General features: G+C 61.1%; 1 protein-coding gene across 1 annotated transcript; it reads right to left on the minus strand.

Moving 5' to 3' along the window:
* Positions 1-574: 574 nt before the first annotated feature.
* Positions 575-8,184, minus strand: AQP9 (aquaporin 9). Its single transcript, XM_026709818.2, has 6 exons — positions 7,913-8,184; positions 4,718-4,844; positions 3,256-3,393; positions 2,721-2,839; positions 2,241-2,458; positions 575-1,451 (listed from the first exon to the last, which is right to left on the minus strand). Exons 1-6 carry the CDS (start codon positions 8,012-8,014, stop codon positions 1,274-1,276), a joined length of 882 nt encoding a protein of 293 aa, XP_026565603.1. The 5' UTR covers positions 8,015-8,184; the 3' UTR covers positions 575-1,273.
* Between the last annotated feature and the right edge of the window lie 4,673 nt (positions 8,185-12,857).

Below are 12,857 nucleotides of genomic sequence, written 5' to 3' on the forward strand. Positions count from 1 at the left end.
TTCTCTGCTTGCAATGCTTGCAATGCTTCTTCCTTGGAGGCCCGGGGGGTGGGGGGGGGGAGGGGGGTCATCGGTAGCACACATACCACCCCTCCAGGGAGACCATTTCTTCCCAGGTAGACACTGGCCTTCTGATTGGGAGAAAATGCTCTTTATTCCCCATTCCCCTGGATGTCCCTCTGGAAGGAGGCAGAATTCCACCCTGGGGCTGGAGACAGTCAAAGAAGCCAGTTCGAATCCAGCATCCGGCACCTTTGCTGAAGTCCGAGCTGCTCCGTTGCCTTGACCAATGTGAAGTGGTGGCTGGACTGGGGGCGGGTCTGGATCTGCTCCTTTGGGGGTCCTGTCAAATGCTGCGTTGTCTGTGTGTGTGTGTGTGTGTGTGTGTGTGTGTGTGTGTGTGTGTGCCTGCGTGAGCATAAGCAAGAGGGTTCTTTCTTAAATTATACCCAATTCTCTGACCCAGGAGACACACTGAAGCCCTGGATCCTGGAGTGGGGGCCTCTTTGTATCTCTGGTCTATAAGGGCTGGGAAGCGGTTTTATTTTGTCAAAACAAATGTATAAACGTGATATGTGAGGACTTCCTCTATTCCATTTTATTGCTCTCTCTACAGTGTTTCTATGATAATCACTATTACAACATACTCTGACAATGTTTATACTCATTACTATTCAATATGTTATGCTATTCACCCCCCCACCCCCCACACAGAGGGAGCTGCCCTTCCTTTGCCTTGGGCTTCTCTGGCTGGGTCCCCTTTGGCGCAACTGCAGAGCTCCAAAACACGCGTCCTCCCACACCTGAGCCAAGGTTGCAGCTCTGTTGCCAACTCTGCTTCTGCTGCTGGGGAGGGAGGGGGGAGGGGGCAGCCACCACGGGTGCAAAACAGCCCAGGAAGCACCATTCTCTGGGCAGGCCCCTTGGGGGAACCTCTGTGCCCAGGAGGCCTGAGCTGGTTCTGGGTGCCGCTTTCCTCTGGCTGCCCAGGTTGAAGGCAAAGCTGGTTTTGGAACTCCGGTGTGGTGCCAGAGAGGGGGGGCCCTGACCCGGCCCCAGAGCACCCAGATGGGCAAAGAGCTGCCGGGGCTTTTGTCAGGTGCTCTTGGTTGTTTGCAGGGGATGGAGGTGGAAGACCAAGGCTGGGGGGGGGGGGAGATGGAGCAGAGGATTTCAAGGTAACTTTCTGGAGGGCAAGTGGGGAGGGAGGGGCCACCTGCCTTCTGGGAGTGGCTTTCCTGGGAGCTGGGGGGGGTGGGGGCTTCTTTGGGCCCTACTTTCCCTCCTCCAGGGGGGCCAGTTCATGTTCGTAGAGACCCTCCGTGTCCGTCTTCTGGCAGGGCGACAGGGGGAAGTGGTGGATCTCGATGAAGAGCAGGTAGGTGGCAGCTCCCAGGGCTGCCCCAACCATGGGGCCGGCGATGGGGACCCACCACCAGTTATTGCCAGTTCTGTGGGGGGAAAAGAAACAGGCGAGTTTAAGGGGTTGCTCTCGGGACACTTAATCCTCACCAGACCCCTTGGAGCCTGGCTGGCTAGCTCAGAACCCACCCGTGGCCGCATTGCTGAGTTGCAGTGTGTTTTGGGGGCCATGGAAGGTGGGGGGTGGGGACAGGTACATTCCCTGGGGTGCCCGTTGCATCCAATGGCTGAAAGAGCAGCTCTGCTTCCTCCTCCTCCTGAGGCAACGGCGGCGTTGCTTCCAAGGAGAAGAATTAAGCCTCCTCAATCTGCAAAGCCCCCTTAATTTGGAAGTGGACCTCCACGCAGAGCCGCATGGTCCAAGAAGGCCCAGGGCCCCTCCTGGCCCGGAGGCCACAGGGCGCCGAAGCCAAGCGGGGCGCGGGGCATTCGCTCCGGGGAAAAACAGCGCCGCGATTGGCCACCAGGTGGCGGCTTTGCCACGCGCTCGCTCAACGGGCGGCTTCCGCGGAGAGCGGCGCCCCCCAGCGCCCCGCGGAAGGCGGCGAGACGGGCCCGAAGTGGGGAGCGGGAGGCCCGGCAACCTGTCGGCTCTGTTTCCAGACTTCCTTCCAGCTATGGAGGTGGGGAGCCCCGCCCAGACGGCTCCCGCTCCAGCCTCGCTCTTCCACGGAGGCACGTGGGGCGACCCTCCCGCTCAGGCTCCCAGCCCCACCGAATCGCCCCTCGCCCCCTCCCCATGGCTGGGCTAAGAAAGTAGGGGTGGGAATGGCTGAGGGTCCAGGTGCCCCCCGCCCCGCCCAGGGCAAAGGACTCACGTGAAGACTTCAGACCCCCATCCCGCCAGGTAGGTGAAGAGGCGGGGGCCCAGGTCTCGGGCGGGGTTCATGGCGCAGCCGCTGTTCAGGGCCATGGAAGAGGTCAGCAGTATGATGAGGAGGCCAATGGCGATGGGCTCCAGCCCCTTCGGGACCCCCAAGTTGTCCGTGTCGAGGATGGCAAAGACCCCCAGGATAAGGAAGGCCGTGGACATCATCTGGCAGAGAAAGGCAAGGGCTTTACCCCCAGGCTGCCCCTGGCCCTGGGACCTTGAAGGCAGCGGGGAGACGGGGGGCCCCAGGCTGACAGACGGTTCTGGCGACGATGGGAAGCCCCCCTCGCCCTGGTGCCCCCTTTCCCTTGGCCCTAGGAAGGCCCCAGTTTCTGTCCTGCCCCTTCCTGGGGCTCGGGGTGAGTTACAGACCCTCCCAAAAGAAGAAAACCGGGACACCCACCCGGGCAGCCCTCTTGCTCCTTACCTGGTCTGCGAAGCCATTAGCCAGGGACAAATATTCCTGAGGATACGTTGCAAATATGTGCGCTGTGGCATTGGGCCCTCTGACGGTAAAGGAGCCACCCGTGTAGACGATGAGCGCATCTGCGGAGGAAGCGACAAGCAGCAGCCTTGGAAGAGGGCAGGGACAGCACGCCTGGCCACAGAAAAGCCAAGCCCTGGATCGCCTTTGGCCAGAGACCGGAAAGGGCGCCTTGCTTAGATGTGCAGAACTCCCTTTCTGGTTCCAAAACGGGAGGCTTCCCGTGGCCTTCCAAGCGCTGAGGCCGGCTCAGGTCTGGTAAGCGAAACTGGCTTCTCAGGCAGAAGCTGCCTTCGGGGCCAGGTTATTCTCTGCTGGGAAGCGCCTCCATGGGGTTTCCACCAGGGCCAAACAGTGCACAAAAGTGGCCACAAATTCTGGCCCATCTGGGAAAAAGTCACCTAATTTTGCAAGAACATTTTGGGGTTCCTGTGTAAAATCCCAGCTGAAGCAAAGGAGACTGGGCCCTCCCACTCACCATAGTTGATGCCAAAGACCACTGCAGATCCAAGAAAGGCACCCAGATATTGTGCCAGGACATAAACAGGGAGTTTGGCCCATTTCATCTTCCCAGTCAAGCACATGGCGAAGGAGACGGCTGGATTGATGTGACCACCTAGGGAGGAGACAAGGAGGAGAGAACGAAGCTGGCAGATGCCCCTTCTGGGCCCCTCAGGCCCTTTCTCAAGGCTGCTCGCACCGGCTCCTTGGGTTGGGTCAGGAGGAGCGCTCCTGCGGAGGTGGGCTCAGGGAAGCCCCCGGCCCAGGACAGGCAGGGCGGTCCCGGAGCTCTTGTCATAGAGCCCATGCTGGACTGTCCCAGACTGGCAGCTGCCCCAGCCGTGGGGTGGGTGGGCGCTTGCAGGGGGCTCTCTAGGACTTCTCTGGACAGCTTGGTCTTCATGGTCTAAGGTCAAGGGCATCCCACCACCCAAGTTCCCCACTGCCCTTTGGGGTGGCGCTTGAGGGAGGGCTGATAAATCGTTGCATTTCTAACCTGCCCCGATGGAAGTCACCTCGGAATCTCTCTCTCCATCTCCACCTGAGACACGAGGCTCCCTCGGCTTCAAGAGGGGACATTTTCATTGTCTCTTTTAAGGCCTGATCATTTATTTAGGGAATCCAATTATTTCTATCCTTTCTTTAAGTCCTAGGCGAAGGTGTAGGGTTTGTTTCAGAAGAGCCTCAAGAAGGATTCACGAGAGATCAGCAGAGATCGCTCTTGGTCACCAGTGGCTGTTTGGGCAGAGGGGGGGTCTCAGCCGGGGAATGAAACAGGGCGGCTGGAATCGGGTTCAGGATCTGCAGCGCCAGCCATAGAGGAGGGGTTCTGGCACCCCCTGCCCCCCGCCCAAACATGGGTATCCATTCTCATCTGCCACAAGGCCTGAAGGGGTCCCGAAGGAAGCAGAGCCAAGCAGAGGTTCCCCTGACTGAGCCCTTGGGGCCCCTCCCCCGAAAGAGGCTCCAACCCCAACAGTGTCTTGGATTGCAGGCACAGCTAGATCTTCTGCTCCGGGGTGGGGTGGGGGGAAGTATTCCCCCAGGGTGCCTTTGCGGGGCCCGATTTCTTTCTCTCGGATAAGGCGACATGCGCGGCCAGGAGAACGGACGGAGCCTGGCCCTCCCCCAGCCGGCCTGGCCTTCTCCTGCCGCCACCGCATCTCTTTGCAAAAGGCGAGGAGCCAAACGTCCCAGCCTGAAATCCCTCCCCATCATCAGTTTCCACTGTTGCCGTGATGCACCTTTTGGCTCACAGCCACAGCCGCTCTTGGTGCCGGGGACTTTCCTGAGGCCTTTATGGGATGCCCTGTGGAGCCGCTTCCCACCCTGGGGGGCCCTCGGGGGAAGGAAGGGGGGGGCGGAAGCGCCAGCTGCAAGAATAAGGCAGCAGCCCAGCCTCCTTTTCCCAAACTGAGGGGTGGCAAACGCCAGCTTACCGGAAATGCCTCCTGCCACGTAGACGCCGAGGGTGACAGCCATGGAGAAGCCAACGGAGATTGTGGCTGCTCCTCCCATGGTCCCCCTGCTCAGGACGGCTTGCGCCACGCAGCCACAGCCCAGGGCCTGCAGTTTCAGAAAGAGGCAGGTGGGGGAGGCGGCAGTGAGGCCTTCCCACCTCTGGCTCCCACTCTGAGGCCCCCCTGCAGCTGGTCGGGGTCTCCTGACCAGGCCCATCTTCTCCAGGGCTGGAGATAAGCAGCCCAGGCCCCCTCCAAGCCCTGGGCCTCCATGGCCCTTGGATCTTCCAGAGTTTTTGAGCAATTTCCTAGTCCTCTGGGTGGGTGGGGGGGGGGCTGGAGGGGGGGGGGCACAATTCCTTTCAGCCGCCTGAGCCACCTCTCCTGGGCAGACCTTCCCGTGTGTCCTCCGGGCTTCCCAAGGAAAGTTGTGCCTCTGCATTCCACCCTGACTGTATCAAAGCTGGTGCCAAGCCGGCCTGGGGCTCAGGGCTCAGGGCTCCCAAGGGCAAGAAGCGATTTCTCACAGCCCTCCCTGGGCCGCATGCTGGCAGCCTCTTTTCCCAGCAGTTCCTGTCCCTGCCCTTCACTGAACCCGGGGCCAGCCTTCGAATGGGCCAGAGGGCAGAGATGGGGGCACCAAGCAAAAGGGAGTCACACGACAGAAGGGGTTGCTGAGGGGGACGGGGAGAAACCCAGGGAGGGGAGAAGGAAGTGGACGTGGAGCAAGCCATGGGGTCTTGGGTAGATGCAGCCCCTCAGCATTGGCAGGGCCGAGTCGGGCTCCTTTTGGGCATGGCAGCGCTGCGTTCCCTCTCCTGCCTTGATTCGCCTGGTGAAACAAGTTAAAACAGAACTCTCCAAATGGTGGTATTGCCAAAACTGAGGATTTCAATGGGTAAAAAACACCTGGCGGCACCAAGCTGTCAGCAAAGGGGCATCAAATGAAGCAGGCATGAAATCTGCTCCTCCTCTGCCCTCCGCCCACACACCCTCCGCTGGCTCTCACCAACGGGCCCCTCTGCAGGAGGAGCTGAGCCCAGGAGAACGTTGCCTTGTACAGCAAGTTAAAACAGAACCTCCCAAGGGTGAATCACCGAAAGTGTGAAGCAAACGAAGTGTGGAGCTGCCATCAAAGGGGCACCCAGTCGAACGGGCCTTAAGCCTCCAGCCCAGCATGTGGGGAGAAGACTCTGCCCGCCAACTGCCAAGACCCAGCACCACAGCTGGCGTGGGTCTGGGGGCCTTCTGGTGACCCCAGTCCCAGGGACGCTCCATCCCCTCTGGGCCCTTTCTCTCTGTCTCAGAAAGTTTCCCCAACCCCCTTTCCCCTCCTGGACATGGGGCGGCAAATAAACTGGCCTCTGCTTGGCTAACCTAGCAGCCACCCCGGTGTGCCTGTTTGGGGTCAGGTCGTTAGGGGGTCACCTGTGCTGGAAAGAGCTAAGAAGACATCTGGGAAACGATTGGCCTGGAAACCGGCTCCCCAAAGAGGCCACTCTGAAGGCTGCAGAATTAAGTTCTGGCCTTTTGAGGACCCCAGGCAGGAAAGAGGGCATCGGTTGGGCAGAGCAAGAACTGCAACGGGCAGCAGCCCCCCCGCCCCCCCCCGTCCATAGTTTCCAGCGCGAAGCCATCTCTTGACCTGGCAGTTCTGGCTCAGTGCTGCTTGGGGAATCGAACATGGATTCCTCACAGGCGCAAGGAGGGTTACAAAGCACTTTGCACAAGCATGGCCTGCATCCGTCCCAGGCAGCAGAGGAGGAGGAGGCCTCCCCCCAATGGGTGGGGTGAGGCTGGCAGGGGTGGGGGGGGAGGGGGCTGCTTGGAAAGACAAGTCGCCCCAAGAGATGCATCTTAGCCACTGGCGTAGCTGCAAGTCAGCCCTCCTGATAAAACCACCAGGCGAGGGTCTCTGAGGACCTAGTTTTGCTCCAGGGGGAAGCAAGGCTCACCACGGGCCCAAGGGGCCTCCCTCAGCCTGGACCTGGGGCCTCCCCCTTGATCCGGTTAAGGGCACAGCTGTGATCCCACCCATCTCGCTCTACCTCCAGCTGCAAGGTTGAAAGGGGAGTAGAGCAAATAAGCGCCTTTAAACAAAGGTCAGAACCAAGCCTGCAGCTTCCCCCTTTCGTGCCTGTGGCCTTGTCCAGTTCTGGGATGAGAGCCCAATGAAAACGGGAAGCGCGTCAGAGGGTGGGCCGACAGGAGGAGGGCTGCTCCCCTGCGCTCGGCTGGTTCCTTTGAGGAGGAGTCAAGTGAAATGTAGAAATGTGCAGAGCTATGAACTGTCTGCCTATATCAAAAAACTCAGGATTAGCTTAGACTGACCAGCGTTCTTTGTTCCAAGAAGCCTCGCATTGCAGCCTCTGTGCAACTCCATCCCTCCCATGGAGCCGCTGGGGTCCCGTCTTGAGCAAGTTCTCCAGAAGGTTCCTCAAGGCCCCAGGGGGCCCTGCACAGATTGGATTGTAGCTGCACCCCTGAGCAACTCCTGTCGGCCTCTTGGGCTGACCTTGGCCAGGGGCACCTCAAGGGGCACAGGGCCTGGCTGCTCTTTTGTCAGGGCCTGGCAGGGCCTGGGAGCCGAGGCAGGAGAGGGGCTGGTCAGGGGAGCAGCCCGCCTCGCTTTCTGCTGTCTGACGGTGGGCTAGCGAGCCGTTCAGCCAGAGCCCCAGAAGCCCTGGGGACGTTATGGTTGATCTTCTGGGCTGCAAGAATATGTTGCCGATGGACCTGAGAAAAACGGGGAGCTGCGTTGGCCCTCAAGGAGCTGTGAGTGGCGGGTTGCAGTTCCTGACGGAGTTTTATGCCAGAGCTGGAACTGGCCTGGAGGCAGTGCCCCCCCCCCCGCTTGCGATTCCCTCCCCCTCTTCCTGCTTTGCCCGCCTGATCGCATCTTGCCCTGGGCATCAGCCTGCATGCAGAGAGAATATGCCCTCCAAGTAGCAGATGCGCCCCAAGGCGATCGGGGCAGCGGGTGGAGGCGGGAGGGGGGGTAGAAACAGACTGGGGGGGTGTGTCTTCTTCACAAAACTGACCAAACCAGTGTCCACCCAACAAGCTGCCACAATAACGCCCGTGTACTTTGATTTCTGAGCAGTGTTTCCAGCCCCCCTCCCTGCGCCTGTTTGGAGGCCCCCCCTGTGGGGGGAGGGGAGAGGCCATACTTACAACCAAGATGAGGGTCCCCAGGAGTTCCGCCAGGGCTTCCTTCAGCAGGTGGTTCTTCAGGGTCACTTTTTCTTTCAGGCTCTTTCCTGCCTTCTTGGTCATCCTGGCGTCCGCTTGTTCCGACTGGGAAAATGTGCCGTCAGACGTGTCCCTCTGGCCCCCTTTTGAACTTTGGCTCGCTCCTCAAATGGTTCCTGCGACGCCCCGACCAGCCTGGGGGTTTCTGGGCCTCCTGTTGCCTTCCCGGATCACTCTTCAAGAGGGCCCATCCTTCTCGCCATGCGCCAGGCTATTTATAACAGGCCGAGATAAGGTAGGTCAGCCCCTCATTTGCCGCCAGGAGAAGCCCGCCAGTTGCTGATTGCACCAGTAGCACACACACACACACAGCACACCCACCCCGGTTGTGAGGGCTGAAAGCTGTGAAGGTGCCGGAGAAGATTGGAGAAGGGGAGCCGCTCTTTATATACCTGCCAGAGGCCAGTTGGCGATTGGCTGCTGCTGCAGAGCCTTTTGTGGGGAGGCTGCCAAGAGGCGTGTTCAGACACACCTGAGCCGTAGGTTCCACACCTGGCTTGGGGGTGCAGGCTGCCTCCACGTGCCCTGGTGAGAACAGGCCCACTTCTCTAGGCCCAAAGCACGAACCCTTCAGTCTGAACCCTCCCAGAAGCGGATTCCCTGACAGCAGTTGGCGCACTTCTTTTAGCCATTGCTAGATCTTGTGGCAGGGAGTTCTGTAGGTGAATTCTGCACTGCCTCGCCTCCTTTCGTTCCTGGAGCTCCTCTCGACGGTTTTGTCAACTAACCCTGTATTCTAGATCCAGAGAAGGGGCGGAGCCATGCTCTCTCTATGTCCTTGTGACAAAGATGGTTTCATAACTACGTTGATCAACATTGATTTTTCTTGGCTAAATAAACAGCTCCAGAAATGGGACTTTTCCCTACTTGGAAAGGAGGCAAAGCAGCTTCTCGTGACTGGCTGCAAGTCCCTGTTTCCACTGTCTTCACCAGTGAAGAAGTCCAGTGTGGAGTCTGCTGTCCGTTGGCCCCTCCCCACAATTCGCCCGGAGTGCTCCAGCTCCAGCACGGGGGCTGCTGACGCCCACCTAGTTGGCTCAAGGCCAGGGGTCCAATCCAAGCAGACCCAAGGAAGCCTGGGCAGGTGGGGGCAGGTGGGCTGCCAAGAAGCCTTTGCGCCCTCAGGGCTCGATGACCGTCCTTCTGCCGTCCTGCGCTCCCACCTCATGGTTGCAGGCATGTCCCCACCTGGTGTGCCGGAAGGGGCCGCGATTTGCTGCCCTCCTTGGGAACTTCTCTTTTGGGCACGGGGTGGGAGGGCAGGGCTTTGGTTGCCCGTTTGACACAATGGAAGTGCAGATATTGTAGAGCCTGTTCCGTTGGTGCCATTTTGCATTTTGCCCCTGGTGTAAAAGGAAGCGGCCATGAGGGATAAAGGAAACAAAAGGAAACATCCTGTGCACATCCACTGCCCGGCCTTTGTGACCCGGCTGCGTTTCCCGTCACCTGGCTGACCCCCTCCCCCCCTTTTCCCTTCCTGGAACAACAGCTCTGCAGGGGAAAGGGCCAAACAGCTACCCCCCCGCCCCGAGCCTGCATGCCAGGCGCTGCTGCTGCTGCTGCCGCCGCTGCCAGAGGGGAAACGGGCCACTTTCCTGGCCCTGGGTGGTGTGGCCCCTCCCTCTGGCCTGGCCTGGGCAGAGAGGGGCCTCACAGGGGAGGCCAGGCCTGGCCCTCAATGGCATAAGGGGGGGCGGGGGGGCTGGCTGTGCCCTGCCTCCTCCCTCTGGCTTGTCTGCCTCCCCTGTATTCGTTAAGGCGGCATTAATTGAATGTGTAACTTGGCCTAATGAGACCAAAGACTTATTCCTTTGGTCGAAAGGGTAAAAATTAAAAAAAATTAAGGGGGAGAATGGGGTTTTCAGGGAGGAATGTGCTTAATGGCGTCTGCTCGTTAGGCAGCGTCCATTAGCCGAAAGGTCCCCCCATTTCCAGGTTTGATGCATTTCTTGGGGGGGGGGCAAGTGAGGGGGGAGGCAAAGAAGAGCTGAAAATAAGGGCAGTAGCATCTCCAAGCAGTAGCGTAGCCATGACTGTCATGGCCGTGGCATGTGAGGGCTGGGAAGGTTGTCTTCAGCCCTGGTCCACCCTGGAGGCAAAAGCACCAGGGCTTTCTCTGACCCCAGGTCTCTGGGACTCCCTGCCTCATGAGACGTGGTCAGCACTACCAATGGTCCATCCTGGGCTCCACAAACAGCCGCCTCCCTACGTTCTTGCTCTGGTGTCCCGGGGGAGGGGAGCTTTTTTGCACACACACTGATAAGTGAGGGGAGAAGAAACCAAGACGTGGGCTGCAAAGGCAGCTCGGCCTCCTCAGGTCTCCTCCTTGAGATCCTGACATGCAACTGGGGAGTGGAACCTCCCATCGGAAGGTGTGGGGACAGGACTTCCAGAAGGCCTGGAGACGCTGGGGGAGGGGAGGGTAAATGGCCTCCTGGGCTGACCTGGGGGGTGGGGGTGCAGGGGCTGCTCCCTAGAGGAGGAGGAGGAGGAGGGGGGGACCCTTGGGCCCCTCTCTCCAGCAGAGGCAGGGGGGCCCAGATGTCAACCCAAGGCTGGGGGGCCGAGAGGGGCCACGGGGCAGCCGCCTCCCTCCCTCCCTCCCGCCTCCCCCGAGGGATCCCGGGCAGCCAGACCGGCGGAGCTCTCCATGGTGCTGGCTGCGGAGCCCTTTGCTCGCGGGGGCTCGGGTCCCGGCGCCCCACCCGGCCGCCCGGAGGAGCTTTGCTGGGCCTGCTCAGCCTCGGCGGAGGCGCCCTTTGGAGAAGGTCTCCCCTGCCGCCCGACTGCGGGGAAAGAGGCCCGGAGCCTCTGCTGAGGCAGCACGCCCGCCTCCCCCCGCGATTGGGTCTCCCAAGGGGTTGCCCGACTCCGCGCGGCCTCTGTCGGCAGCTGCCCGGCCTTGCGCGTCCGGTGCGTCCAGGGCTCCACAAGCGCCGGGAGAACGGGAGCTGCGGGGCGCGGGAGCCGTTCCTGCCCGAGCAAGCCCGGAGCCTGGAAGGGGGGCGCGTCCAGGCTGGCAGGGCAGTGCCGGCGGGCGGAGTCAAGAAAGTTCCGGAGGAGGAGGAGGAGGAATATTTGGGCCGCGGAAGCATCCGACCAGCCGGGCCTCCGGCTCCCCCCACCCCCCACCCCACCCCCGCCATCCCCGCAGCTGCCATTTGCAGGCAGCCAAAGGGAGAAATTCGCGGGGCCTTTCAGACGGTGGCTGGTTCTAAAATCACCCCAAGGTTCATTTAATTAACACGTGTCCCGGGACGCGTGGAAGGGAGGCCAGAAGGGGTCATCTATCCTGGCCCTACAATTAAATCCCAAGTCGCCTTTGAAAGCCAGCAAGGGAATTGGTGAGAGAAGATCCCCAGAGCTGGAAGGCCGAAGCCTAAAGGAGCATTGCCCGATCTAGCTCCACCTGCCATTCCAAGGTCGGCAGCCTTTCAAGCGGGGGTGCGGGGGGGGGGTCATTGGACTCTTTGTCAGAGTCTCCTTTCTACGTCCTCTGAATCTTTCCCTCCTCAGCGGCGTCCATCCCTTCGCCTTGCAAGTGAATGAAAGACGCTTCCTGCCCTCTGCAGATCCTCTTCTCTTGGTCCTCCGGGGCTCCCTCGGGCGGCGGAAACGCTGGGGAGCCCCGCAGAGCGAGGCACCCGACCCGCCGAGTCCAGGGCGCCGAGCAACGCGCTTCGCTCCGCAGCCAGCCGGGAGAGAAAGGTCACTTCCATCCGCCCCCAGCAGGGGGCAGCAAGTGCGCAGGAGATGCCGCGGGTGGCGCTGCGTCCAGGGTCGTCCTCCGAGGCCCGGGCCGGTGGCCCCCAAGACCTTCGGCTCTCTGACAAGCGGGCACCCCCGGCGGGCAGCAGCCTTCGACGGGGCGGGGACCACGAGGGAGATTTTCTCTCTTTGCACGCAGGGAGCCGGCAAACTGGACGCCGCTTGGCGGCTCTCAAGGGAAGCCCCCGCCCCCCCCGGGGGAAGGAATCCCGGCGCTTCTCTGCAGCTGCCCCCGAAGCCAGAGGTGACACGTTTGGTCCCCGCAGAAGGGCGGCGAGGAGCAGGGCTCCTTACCCCAATCCTGGCGCCGTCTGGGCCTTTGCCCCCCCTGCCAAGAGGCTCCCCCCTTCTGTCCTTCTCCGTTGCCCTCGAGCAGGGGGCCCCCTCGCCCTGAGCACCCAGCCAGCCCGGCCCAGGGTCAGGGGGCCTGCCTGCACACTCGGCAAGGATGTCTTTTCCCCCTTTCGGGGGGTGGGGGGGGCACCGAGGGGAGAAGAGCTGCGTTCACCTTTCTGTGCCTTCAGGCTCAGAGGGATTTATTTCTCCGTCTGTGCCGTAGCTGTTTCTCCTTGTTCCCAACTCGTTTGTTCCCATTTTACGGAGAGGAGACTGAGGCTGAATTCCAGAACTCCCTCGGTGGAGGCGCCCAGGGGGGGTCCGTAGAAAGCTGCCCCAGAGTTTGGCCCAGCCACCACCTACACTGAGAGCGCAGTTGCACGCCTGGAGAGATTGTCAGGGTCTGACATCCCCCCGGCCGCCCGCCCCCGCTCGCAGCGAGGCCTTCATTCGATCCCCAAATTCCTCCTGGAGCCCCTTCCGCTCCTGCAGCCTCTCTTGCGGGTCTCCGGCTGCCTTTCGGCTGCGCTGCACGGGAGACCGAGGTGCTCATTCTCCTTTCATTGTCCCGGGGGAGCGTCCTCCTTTCCCCGCTCTCCTGCTCGTCCCGCCTCCCTGGCCACCCCGAGCCCCGTTGCACCCTCCTCGCCCTCCGCTTCTGGACTTGACTGCCAGCCGGGAGGAAGACCTGCTGCCTTGGGCGGGGTGGGTGGGGCCCCGAGGGGCTCGTGTAAACGGAGAGCCTCCGTTCTAGGTAGGACGG

This window comes from Pseudonaja textilis, chromosome 13 (genome assembly GCF_049901715.1).
Source record: "Pseudonaja textilis isolate UNSWEBS1 chromosome 13, rPseTex1.2, whole genome shotgun sequence".
Lineage (NCBI taxonomy): Eukaryota > Metazoa > Chordata > Lepidosauria > Squamata > Elapidae > Pseudonaja > Pseudonaja textilis.

Bases quoted from the DNA above. Each gene is read 5' to 3' on its own strand.
- AQP9 (XM_026709818.2), bottom strand. From the start codon at position 8,014: ATGACCAAGAAGGCAGGAAAGAGCCTGAAAGAAAAAGTGACCCTGAAG. The intron at 2,840-3,255 runs GTGAGTGGGAGG...CTTCCTCCGCAG, and splicing joins GGTCTTTGGCATCAACTATG to ATGCGCTCATCGTCTACACG. The intron at 2,459-2,720 runs GTAAGGAGCAAG...TTTCTCTGCCAG, and splicing joins CTAATGGCTTCGCAGACCAG to ATGATGTCCACGGCCTTCCT.